The sequence below is a fragment of the Carassius carassius genome, chromosome 20, assembly GCF_963082965.1.
Source record: "Carassius carassius chromosome 20, fCarCar2.1, whole genome shotgun sequence".
Classification (NCBI taxonomy): domain Eukaryota; kingdom Metazoa; phylum Chordata; class Actinopteri; order Cypriniformes; family Cyprinidae; genus Carassius; species Carassius carassius.
In genome coordinates, this window is record NC_081774.1 from 14,139,329 (window position 1) to 14,151,845 (window position 12,517).

Here is a 12,517-nt window from a genome sequence, read left to right on the forward strand (position 1 = left end):
ATTGGTGCGTGATCCCTGCGCGCACGGCGTTTTACATTGGGTTCCCGTAGCGTCTTAGCTAAGACGCAGTACGAGAGAGCTCTCGTAAGAGAACGTACTCGGTTACTAAACGTAACCTCGGTTCTCTCTAGAAGAGCGAACGAGTACTGCGTTCTCTGCCGTGCGCACGATTCACTCTGGTTCGCTTCGGCGATGAAATTAATCAGGTGAGTCAGCCTTTTCGAGCTCCTTTTATAGGTTGGGCCACACCCGTTTCGGCGGGAAGTGGCAAGAAGGGCGCGAAGCGCCCTTATTGGTCTGATGTTGCATCAGCCCGCGCTCGATAGGCTGTGCAGTTGCCGCAGAACAAGCCAATGAGCGAACGAGCCGTCTCGCCTATGGCTGTGTACTGCTGCAAATGCGCTTTACAAAAATACAAAATTAAGGATAATTTTTTGCTTCAGTATTTCGTGAAAAGAGACTTTTCCCGTAGCGTCTTAGCTAAGACGCAGTACTCGTTCGCTCTTCTAGAGAGAACCGAGGTTACGTTTAGTAACCGAGTACGTTTTTACTGTATTTTTAATAAAAAAATACAGCCTTAAATATTATTTTATACAATTTTGTTACAAATATGATTAATTCCAGGTCTGGAAATAACAATGATAAAATCCTCAAATACTTTCTAGATAACCATAACACAAAAAGAGCTTCGGTATTGTTTACTATGTGCAATATTACCCAAAACATGACCTACATATTAGTGCGAAAGTGAGTATTACCAGTTCACTCCGTCGGCCTCCACCCAGGCGAATCTGTATTCATTCACTTTCAGCATGAGCTGCAGGCAACCAGCGACGCACTGAACGTACTGGGAGCTCTGTGAGGGTCAGAAGGAAAAATACACGTACACGACACACACACACACACACACACAAATTAACATGCACACAAACACAAAAGGACAACACGATCAGAACACGAAGAACGGAACAGTTCAGATAAGCAGGGAAATGGATGCATGAAATAAGCCCATCCTTTTCAGGAACTAGCAAAGGAACACAATGAAACTAGGCTGCTCAAGCAGCATTTACACTCTCTGTAATTCTGCATTCACTTATGCACGTGCAGTACGCTCTGACTTTTAAAAAACGCCTTTTGGGTAACATGCTGAATCAAAGAGACAATCCCACAATGCAGCAGAGAGAAAGCAGCAGACTTGAAACCAGGACAGAGTGAGTGAATCATAGAGAGATGTTAGAGGATATGCGGCTGAGAGAAGAGAACAGACTCAGTCATTAACTGGGCAAGATGATACTGTAGATCAGCACTATATGCATAAAAGCAGAGTGGTCCAGAGAATAGAAGAGACAGGGAGACAGGTCATGAAGAATAGCAAAGTGGAGGGAGACATCATAAGAGCCATGAGAGAAAATTGAATGAAAATTTGTGGCTGCTTGCTATGCGCCAGCAGATTTTGACTTGCGACATATGATAAAAAAAAAAAAAAAAAAACCTTTCTTTCCAAAAGGAACTCTAAAAAGCGCAAAAAGAAATGAAAGAGGAAGATTGCTATAGTGCAAGACAAAAGCCTTCTGGTGATCCTTTCAATCTATCAAGTCTAGTATCTTTAAAAAACAGCAGAAATATTGGATTATGACCACAGCCACTGGAAAGAGAGGAAAGAATCTTTATAAGAATGCTTACAGGCAAAAAGGTGTTGCATTAGAGAAGTGCAGCTGTAGGAAAAAGTGAAAAGATTCACAGTGGATATGAATGGGGGGGGGGGAAGCATTGGACAAGAAACAGCGTGTGCCGAATCCCGAAAAAGAGAGGGGTGAAGATCTCGTCCTCTGAAAGGTGATGGGGGCTCGTTCACACAGTTGCACACCTGCCTCCTTCATCTGTGACATACTCACTTCACTGGGGGAGATGGTCCCTGTTCCAGGTTCAGCACCTGTACCATGTAGTTTCTACCAAAAAAAAAAAAAAAAGATAGAAAGAAAAAAATCTGTGATTTAGGGCCTCTTGTTGCAGTGAACTACAGCGGTATTCTTGGACAATGACAGGAGGCATGACTCCTGTGTGAGTGAGATGGCTTGTTCATGACAGGCAATCGTCTAAAATTCTGTGGGAGAGTGGCCCTGAATTTATTTCAGTCTCAGCTGCACTGCAAAATGAAATGTTTAAGCTTGGTACAAGAGCTAAATCACAATTTGTGTGTAAAGACACTTTTGCATCTGTATTTAAAAAATACCCCCAACATAATTAAACTGGTATTTATAGTCATTTCCAGCATAGAATAATAGACGGCATTTTTTCCAGATTCATTGAAAACATTTATTCACAGCCAGCACAACTTTGCTACAATGAAACAAATTTATGGAGTGCACTCTGAGAGATCTAATAAACATGAAATGCTTTGAGAGGTTTTCTATTTATGATTTTCAACGTTCATTAATTCAGAGGTCCCTAGGGCTAAAATATGCAATTGCATGCAAAATCCAACATTCTATTACTATAAGGTGATTTGTAGGGGAAGTGAAAATGAATACATACATATGTAGTGTTCTCATTTAGCAGAGGACCAAAACACTGCTTATATCTGATAGCCATAATAAAAGAACTAGTATGAAATAGTAACTTTATAAATAATAAATTGAATAGTTTTTGTAAAACATCAAGAGTTCTTTCATTTATTTTGAAGGCATTTCATTAGATGCCATTCATTCATTATTAATTTATTTTACAAGCTCAAAAGAAGAATATAATTTTACTATTTTTCATCTAATAAAAAATAAATGTAAACAATCGTATCTATCAAATGTATTGGAGAATAACAGACTATTTATAGAGTATTTTAAATACATACAAAGTGTACCCAGTTATGCTCATTCACTCCTTTCATGTCAACATTAAATAAACCCATCAAATGCAGTACTCTATCTCAAGGTTATATGCTCTCCTGAAGTGTATCACTGGGTCTTTCCATTAAGCTCAAGAATGTACTCTAAAGCCATTCTCTAATGAAAGCAATTGGAAAACGAATGTGTTAGTACACAAAAGAGGGGTGTTTTCAGTAATTAAAGGGATACTCCACTCCAAAATGAAGATTTTGCCATTAATCACTTACCCCCATGTCATTCAAACCTTTAAAAGTTTTGTTGTCACAGTCACAGTCACAGTCACACAAGCTTCCTGGTTTTCATCCAACATATCTTAAATTGTGTTCCGAAGATGTACAAAGCTTTTAAAGGTTTGGAACAACATGGGGTAAGTGATTAATGACAAAATGTTTATTTTGGGGCGGAGTAACCCTTTAAATTACAAATATAGCTTTGATTTCTTGTGAACCCCCCAGAAATTCATTGTATACACTTTTTTTTGTTAAAGCAAACTGATCACACGTAATTACCACAATTCTGAGTGTGACATGTGACGTTCTGCTTGGAGCTGTTCCATGTAGGGGTGCTTCGATCAGGATTTTTGAGGTCGGTCATCGATCACCTGATCACCGCTACCAATCTTTTTAAAGCCTTCTTTTTTATTATGTAGAATTATTTATAGTGATGATCCAATCAAGATTTTTAGACATTTATTCAGGGCCTGAATTTCATTTTTGAAAATTAATTCCTCTCTTAGGTGACTTCTGTGAGAGAATTTTTTATTTTTTCAAATCCAACAACATACACAAACACTCATACTGTATTCTAAGGTGTGACAAAACTAAAAGCAATATTTCTGTCCAGTAGGTTCTCTAAACACACTACTGTTATGTGACACAATAACAGCCAATTATTAGATATTTGATGTTTAATGTACAGCTGTTAAGAGCAGAATTTTAGACCAGTTAGATTTCACTGTAGGATGCATTATTGTAAATACAGGAACTTAGCAACTGACAAAACATCCTGCCCTTTGCTGCGACTGATGAGGACAAGACTCAGATACACATGGAAAACAGCTTTTATCTTTTGCTACTTTATAACTTCCTGCCTGGTACACTGACAGGCTTGGCTTGACATAAATATATGTACATATCTATAAAAACATATTGTGGGGCATGAAACAAAAGAACGAATACGTAATTCAAGATGCTTTTTCACCAGTTCTCTCAAGCAGGTAACACAAACAAAACTTCTAGAAATCCATGCTGAACTGGCACATCACTTTTTTCTTTTTAAAGCAAAAAAGTCAGTACCACCACAGGTAAGGTCGACCCCTGGTTCCCATGTTCTGGTGGTAAATGACTCAACCCAGTGCACTTAGCACCAGTACGCCCTGAGTGAATCTCTTAATCTGTATCTGTGACTGGACTGCTGCAGCAGAGCTCACAGCTCACAGCTCATTCTGAGTCAGGAGGATCCAGGATCAAATCGTGCTCTAGGCACTTCTTGGTTTATTCTTCTTGTTGTGCACTTTATATAAAGCACTCTGCTGCAGTAGTGGCCTGACACGGCTGCCTCTGCAGATCTTGACCCCCTACTGTGTACGTGTAGGATACGAGGAGTGGCACAGTACATACAAATTCACTCGTTCCTGTGCAGGTGCTGCAAAGTGTTTGACACACAAGCTGGGCTCAGAAAGTCTGATGCTGTCTTCCTGTTTTGTTAGCTATTTACCATGACATTTCAATGACCTTTCCAATTTTGTTTCATATATGATATAATACAATCACTCAAATCAGTTCGGTTATGAATCATCCAGAAAGAAATCTGTGAATTAATTAAAATGAATGAAGTAAAAAAATGAAAATAAAATAAAATAAAATAATAATAATAATCGACACAAATGATTCTTGGGTTGCAATTTGGACATTACTATGGCTTTCAAGAATATGTACTCTAAACAAATCTAATAATTGGGTGATATGTTATTGTAAAACAAAGTATATAAATTATAGAAATATCCACTACTTCATCAAGCCTTTGATATTTCCAGATTTTACATTCAACCAATAAAAAAAAAAAAACTACAAATAGTGTTCAATCAAAAATTGGTTAAATTATTTGATGTTAGTTTCTTTGCTCTACATTTGTCAAATAAATAATTAAATAAATAAACCTTTGTTTCAGATATAAATTAGACTTTGAATCTTAAATTTTCAAAGTGGACTCAGCAATATAACAAACATTACTTTAACTGCTTTTGATAGTAACTAAAGTAAAAAACTGACACAAATAACCTCCTTTGATATGAAGGCTACCTATTTAAATCCCCAAAAACCTAAAGGCAATTTTTTTTTTAAGGAACACAGCACATGGCCAGTGCTTTGGCACATCACAAATTCTTTTATGTCTGAGCTTGCCTTTCACACTCCAGTGAAAGGAGGAGGATTGAAAACAAGAAGAAAGCGATGGCATCTTTTGAAGTTTCATTGTATAGGAAAATTTACATCATAAGGCACAGAGGCAACACTGAGCCAGACACAGTAGGTTATGTTCTGTGACTGACACAAAGAAGCAGATGTGTTTTAGACATGGTGAAGAGCTTTTCAAGAAATAAAAGCCTGCTGAGAAATGGAGTTTCAGTGCAGCATGAGCTTTTTTTTGTTTTTATTGATTTTTCTCTTTAAATCTCATGTATAACATATAACTGAATAGGCCAAATAAAAGGTCTTCATGATCTCTCTCTCACACACACACACACACACACACACACACCTGTTTACTGTACATACAGAAAATTTTACTGTTTGCATTTCGAATACAACCCTCTTTCCTTAGCTCAAGTACGCAAATATCTTTGCCACATGCACTGTAATCTGTATTACACTGAAAGTTAAATTTCCAAATGAAAATGGCGATGATGCGTTCATATGTGCTTAACTTTTACTCGAGGAAACTGCTGTGGTGTGATGAGAGTTGAACGCAGCGTAAACTTAGCCTACAGTGGGAAGTGGGACTTTGTGGGAAGTTGTGGCCTAATGGTTAGAGAGTCGGACTCCCAATCGAAAGGTTGTGAGTTCGAGTCCCGGGCCGGCAGGAATTGTGGGTGGGGGGAGTGCATGTACAGTTCTCTCTCCACCTTCAATACCACGACTTAGGTGCCCTTGAGCAAGGCATCGAACCCCCAACTGCTCCCCGGGCGCCGCAGCATAAATGGCTGCCCACTGCTCCGGGTGTGTGCTCACAGTGTGTGTGTGTGTGTTCACTGCTCTGTGTGTGTGCATTTCGGATGGGTTAAATGCAGAGCACAAATTCTGAGTATGGGTCACCATACTTGGCTGAATGTCACTTTACTTTCTTTTACAGTAGATGGGAAACCAAATGCTCCCGTGATATTTTGTAAACTGTATTTATAAAAAAGAACAGAACTGCACAGATGCAGATATTATAACAATCTATCGATAAACACACACCTTGTCCCCTGTTTCTCGCTCTGCGGATTGAAGAACACGCTGATAGATGGGGAAGAGCCGACCAAAGTGTGCTGCCGTTTTCATATGAAATTTGATCACAAATAGCCCCCCTTAAATGGCGTAGTGACCCCCATGGTGGTGGTCAAAATTATTAGAAAACTTGTATTTTCACCAGCTAATAAATGGTTTTAAATCAGTTATTTCTGTCTTTTGCTGTAGTGTGTCAGTAGGAAATATCTTTTTACATTTCCAAACATTCAACACAAGCTGTGCAAATCCAAGCTGATAATGAACGTGGATTTGCGCAGCTTGTCAGTTAATAACGGCTCCTTTTAGTAACAGCTGCTCTATGTGAAATCACGCACCTGATGGAATTTACCGCTGATTAGAGAACCGGCTTGCGCATTAATCATCAGCCGATATATATTGTGCACCCCTAAATAAAGTGCTCTTGCTTTCACCTACTGTAGATACACACAGCATCTCCCTGATATGGCTGCTTCAACGCTTAAAGTGGTTATGTGGTCATGGCCTCTTTGTTTGTGTGAACATTTGGGTGGCATAACACAAATATTTCCACATAATGACGTAGACATGTGGGGTGTGTTTGAATGAGCCGTTTTAGGGGGGCGTGGGAGAATTTTAACTTTGATAAAGAATATCTCTTTGGATTTGCACCTGTACCGATCTTTTTTTATGCACCAAGAGCTTGCAACACTCCAAAGAGAAAGGAAACATTTTAAATTGCATCATATGACCCCTTTAAATAATTTTTTTAGTTGGTGAAAACACTAGTGTTCTTATAGTTTTGGCCACCACTGTATATAAATTTTTTCCTTCCGTAAAAAGAAAAAGTTAGATAGTAAGCAAAACAGCATCAGCATCAGTTTCTATTCAGTTTCATTGTATGAAATGGATGCAGTGAAGCAGAAAGTGAGACTCAGTCACTAATATTCCTCTAAATAGCATCTCCTTTTGCGTTTCAACAACAAGCAAAAAAATCTGTCATTCAGGTCTGGTCATTTTAATCGGTTAGAGAGAAGGTCTGCTGATTTTAGGATCGAATCTCTTTGTTTTCTACCTGAGAGCTGAGCTGGGTCTTAATCCAGTTGAAGTAGTAGTTCAGGTCACTGCCCTCCATCAGGTCACGTCCCCAGGCAGCCAGCTTGGCTATGATCCGTCCAGCCTGAGGCAAAGAAGTGAAATGTCGCATCAGTGATTGGAAAATGCATTTCTGTTATACGTGGCTTTCATACAGATGCTTGAAAATGGGAATTTATAAAATGTCTTGTTGGGGCTGTGGCCTAGTGCACCTTGTTTGGGCTCAATAAGCTGGAATAAAGTTTGTATAGACCTCATAGAATTTCCCAGTCCTGCTCTCAGTCTCTCTCCAAATAATTTCCTGTCCTCTCTCTGTTTTCCTCTGAATAAAAGTGGCCAAAGGCCAAAGGACAATTAACAGCATTAATTGCGATAAGTAATGGCAACTGTTGCACTGCATCCATCTGAAACATTCAACCTAAAAGTAAACATCCTAAATTAACATTTCAGACTAATGAATATGCAACCACTGCAGAATATGCTTGAATTATTGGTCAGATGAAGTGATTTACTGAGAGCTGTATCACTCCCAACATCTGTGTGCACTATGGTAATGAACGCATTGAGAGCTATTCTGATGTTTCCAGAAGACATGACATTTACGCTGCTTGCCATGCAAAAGAGAAACTTCAGAGTGTTTCATTAAGAGCTGAGGTGAGGATGGCAAGGCGAATCAATACAATCCTCATGCAGTTCAGCACCCTGCGACCGCCGTCTGCCTGAAGGGTAATTAAACTGTGACGACTGACTTAACGCTGTGCTGTGTGTGAAGTATGTATCCCTAAAATGTGAGTATCCAAGGAAAATACTTTGCTTTTGAGTGAATGTTCAAAACTAAGCATGGATATCTCTTTGATGTATTATTGATAGACCCCATACTAACTATGGGCACTCAAACAAAAGGTTTAGAACTAGCCCTGAAAGTAAACTTAATAATCTAGCTCGGTTGAATAAAAAAATTAAATTAACCATAATTTATTGCTTTTAAGAACAAAACACAATGCTATTTTATAGTAAGCAGAATACTGTGTGGAAGAATGTGGACAACTTTGGAAACTTTCAATATTTCTGTTTAGGAACTGACATCATTCCAAAATAATTATAGAGAGAAGGGAGAACAAGCTAACTTTGTTCAGTAATTACTTGGAAACATTTTTCATACAGGAGAAAAGGGTTTTGATATATCGGTCCATATTTCATGCTGACTTTATTTTGTAAATGCAGCTGAACCATCAGTAAACACTACCTGCACACTCCTGAAATTTAATTGCGAAATTTAAGCTTTTATGCATGTAGCTGAAATTACTTTTCTTTTAGAAATGAAAATAGGAGGTCAAATGAGCCTCTTAAAAACATTCAATTAATTTCACTGCTATAACAAATAATTTAGGGAATATTGTGATTATTTTTTAGCTCATAATTGTAATAAACCAATTTCTGCCTACTATGGCTTTGGTCAGTTTAGTATGAAAATATGTAATATTAATTTATTACAATTTAAACCAACTGTTTCCTATTTAACCCTCTGGGGTTGAAGTCCACACTGGTGCGGTTGGTCTCACAAAAAAGGGTATACTTTTATTTAAGTATAGTCATAATAACAACAAAACAACGTACTTTTGTAAAATAAAGAAAATAAACAGGGTATTTTCTTTGTCGTCTCGGTCTCTGTCACCTCTCTTCACAGACACGAAAATAAAACAACCTGAATCTCAGCGAATACTTCCCTCAAAGACATGAGAAATATACATACTGTGTGTGTGTATATATATATATATATATATATATATATATATATATAGAAAGCTTGAAATGTCTACTCTTAAATAAAGTTCAAAACAAATATTCTCTGTTAAAGTAATTTGTAGGGCTGGGAAAATAAATCGATGCATCGTTCGATTCTGGTATTTTCCGAATACATCGCGATTCTTTCTTGAATCGACTCTGAGCTTAGTTTTGAACAGCAGATGGCACTGCATGCTTTAGAAACACCCGTACTCTGCTCGTTTCCAAATCATTACAGACACCTGAACCTAAAATAATCATTCATAAAAATCGAAAAGGTTGAAGCAAATTACAAAGGTGTTCACAGTGGGCTGTGTTTACATTAATCTTGCATCATAAAAGCATTCTAAGATGAAGTGAAATTACATGACTCAGCCGAACGCACAAGCGCTCTTTAGCACTCTTCTTCATGAGCAGTTGAGTGTGCAGATAAAAACTAGATTAGAGCGCCAGCTGCTGTTAAAATCTAACCTCAGAATCAATTCCAGAGAAATCGCGATGCATTCTGAAAATCTAAGAATCAATCCACGAATCGATTCTGCATCGATTTATCGTCCCAGCCCTAGAAATTTGTATGAAACCAACGTGACCTCCACAAATGCCCACATCATCAGTAAACATATGTGAAGAGTTCATCCTGGCTACTTTTTATGGCAGAAGACGCGCTGAAAGGAAAAACCCAGAATTTACCTCTTTCTTCAAAGAAGAACACAACGTGCAGCTAGATCAAGAGGAGGATAGCTTAAAGGGTTAGTTCACCCGAGAATGAAAATGTGTCCATCTTCTACTCACCCTCGAAGTATCCTAGGTGTGTGACTCTCTTCTTTCAGAATTATCCAATCAAAGTTATATAAAAAATTGTCCTTGCTCTTCCAAGCCTTTCAATGGGGGTAAGTGGGTGTTTGTTGTCAACAGTTCAGAAAACGTGCAGGCGTTAGATGGAAGACGTATGCGTCATGTGTGGCCTCTGGGAAATGTAGCAGCAAACGAAACAAAGTTTCCTTACTTTAGCAAAGGAAAACCATTCTCCTCTTGGTTTATTTTGAAATCCTCTGACTTTTTTCTTTACAAATCCTCGTTTTGTGCTTCTAATTTGTGACCAGCGTTATGTTTTGTTCTCTCTCTGCATTCATCACTAAACACGCAGCGCTGACATACTACGGCATCCGCCTGCACATCTTCTGGTTCCCCACAGTCAGCAGAAGTGAGAAAAAAAGTGTTTATTACGTTTGAAATCTGGATATTTGTCTTACAAAAATGCATGGATTCGCTACAGGGGGCATTCATTCACGCCCCGGAGCCGTGTGAGGGACGTTTTACTATAGATGCGCGCACTTTAATTCACATCTTCTGAACTGTTGACAACAAACACCGGCTTACATCCATTGAAAGGCTTGGAAGAGCAAGGACAATTTTTAATATAACTTCGATTGGATTGTTCTGAAAGAAAAAAGTCACATACACATAGGAAGCTTCGAGGGTGAGTAGAAGATGGACAAATTTACATTCTCGGGCGAAATAACCCTTAAAGATTACTTGCATCTGTTGTTATTGTGTTATTGTGACATAACTTGTACACATTTTACTAGATAGTCTTTTCCCAAACTATAATTCCTGACTCCAAATATGCAATCAAGTGAAACATTTTGAAATATGTGTCATTTCATTGTCTAAATGTCTCACAACTCCAGGATGTTTGTTTAATGTTTTATCACATATAAAACCACAAGATATAAAAGTAGTGTGAGTGTTAACACTATGAATAAATGTTTGGCACAAAGGTGTGTTGCTGTTCAAATCTCAGTGTTCAGATCAGTATATTCAATAATGTTTCCTTGACCTTCACTGTGTATATTTTTTTATTATACTATATTGTAAATAAAATAATAAAAAAGCCCACATTATTTTACTCTCCTCACACTCTCTTATCTGCCTCAGTCACATTCATATTGATGGCCCATAATGGGAGGCCCTTTGTCTCTCAGGTGTGAATCACTAAATATTCATGGCCATTGTAACTCCCTCGCACAAGGGCATTCTATCACAAAACATTTTTTACAAATGTTAAAATCAATATATTGTTTTTTTGTGAACAGGATAATTTTAACATCATTTTATAGGATTACTGCGGAATAAAAGCATACATTTCTTAAAAAAAAAAGAATCTTTATGCCCCAAAATTTTTGAACCATAGTGTATATTATAGAAATGTATTTATTTTTTGCCTGATAGCAACTTACCATATGAACAGTAAAGAGGTCTTGACGGTTCAGCATTGGGAGGAAATAAGACCAGGCTGTATTCTTAGTCTTCTTGGCATAATCAAAGAAGATATTCACTCTCTGGTGATTTTCCTGCATAGTAGAGCAGAAGACCCATTATTGCAACATAAAATAAACTGATCTCAGACACATTTTCTGATATATAGTTAAAAGCTTTCCACAAATGGACATTAAAAAAGTCAGTGACTACATCCGCAAGGGTGAAGTACTTCCATTTCACCGCCACAACAAAATGAGCTATACTTAGTAGCATTGTTGCGTCCTTGACAAATACTTAATACACCCTACATCATGCACATGATACCTCCCCAGAGACACATTTATAAAATGAATTGATTTTTAAAATTGAAAGATGAGCCTGTTTCATCTTTGTTTTAGAATAATATCCACTTTGCATATGAATAGAAGATCACATCATAGAGGCACAGGCTAAATGAGCTGTGGGGGTCAAGTCACTGAATGAATACAGAAATACTCAGTATAGACTCTGTAACTACAGACTCTATAAAAGCAATTGAAAGTGGGTTTTATGAAGGCCATCTACCAGCACAAACTTAAAAGATAACATTGACAAAATATACAGCGAAACAGCCAAGCTAGAGCATCAATCTGCATCTAGGCCATTGACAGTGACAGCATGAATCAAGATCAGTTTGAGGACGTGACATTTTTCTGTATTGAACATTGGCAAGACCAAGGCTGTGTAGAGACAAAAAGCAAATGTCACAGCAATATTCATGTAACTGTCTGCATTTTTCATTTCAATACACTATACACCTTTCAACAAAGATAATACAGGGTCAGTTTATGCCTTATAAATGAACACTCTGAAGCTTTTAAGTGTGACTGACAATGAGAAAACAGACAATAGAGTTGGACTTTTAATTTCTCCGAAATATTGTGTTTTTACCTGCAGTGTGTCATCAATTAGGGTCAGGATGTACTGGACTGTTTGCTCTTTAGATATATGAGCCATAAGGTTGAGGAAGGTTTTTGCACACTACAAACGAAA

General features: G+C 37.8%; 1 protein-coding gene across 2 annotated transcripts in view; it reads right to left on the minus strand.

Moving 5' to 3' along the window:
* LOC132096418 (V-type proton ATPase subunit H-like) overlaps window positions 1–12,517 on the minus strand; it is a 53,895-nt gene that overhangs the window by 26,715 nt on the left and 14,663 nt on the right. The window contains exons 4-8 of one of the 2 annotated variants that reach the window (XM_059501754.1): window positions 12,416–12,505; window positions 11,464–11,577; window positions 7,419–7,523; window positions 1,896–1,949; window positions 759–856 (exon numbers count right to left, since the gene is read on the minus strand). In XM_059501754.1, the coding sequence (XP_059357737.1) occupies window positions 759–856; window positions 1,896–1,949; window positions 7,419–7,523; window positions 11,464–11,577; window positions 12,416–12,505 (461 nt within the window). The remainder of the gene's footprint in view (window positions 1–758; window positions 857–1,895; window positions 1,950–7,418; window positions 7,524–11,463; window positions 11,578–12,415; window positions 12,506–12,517) is intronic. The other variant, XM_059501755.1, reaches the window with a different exon arrangement.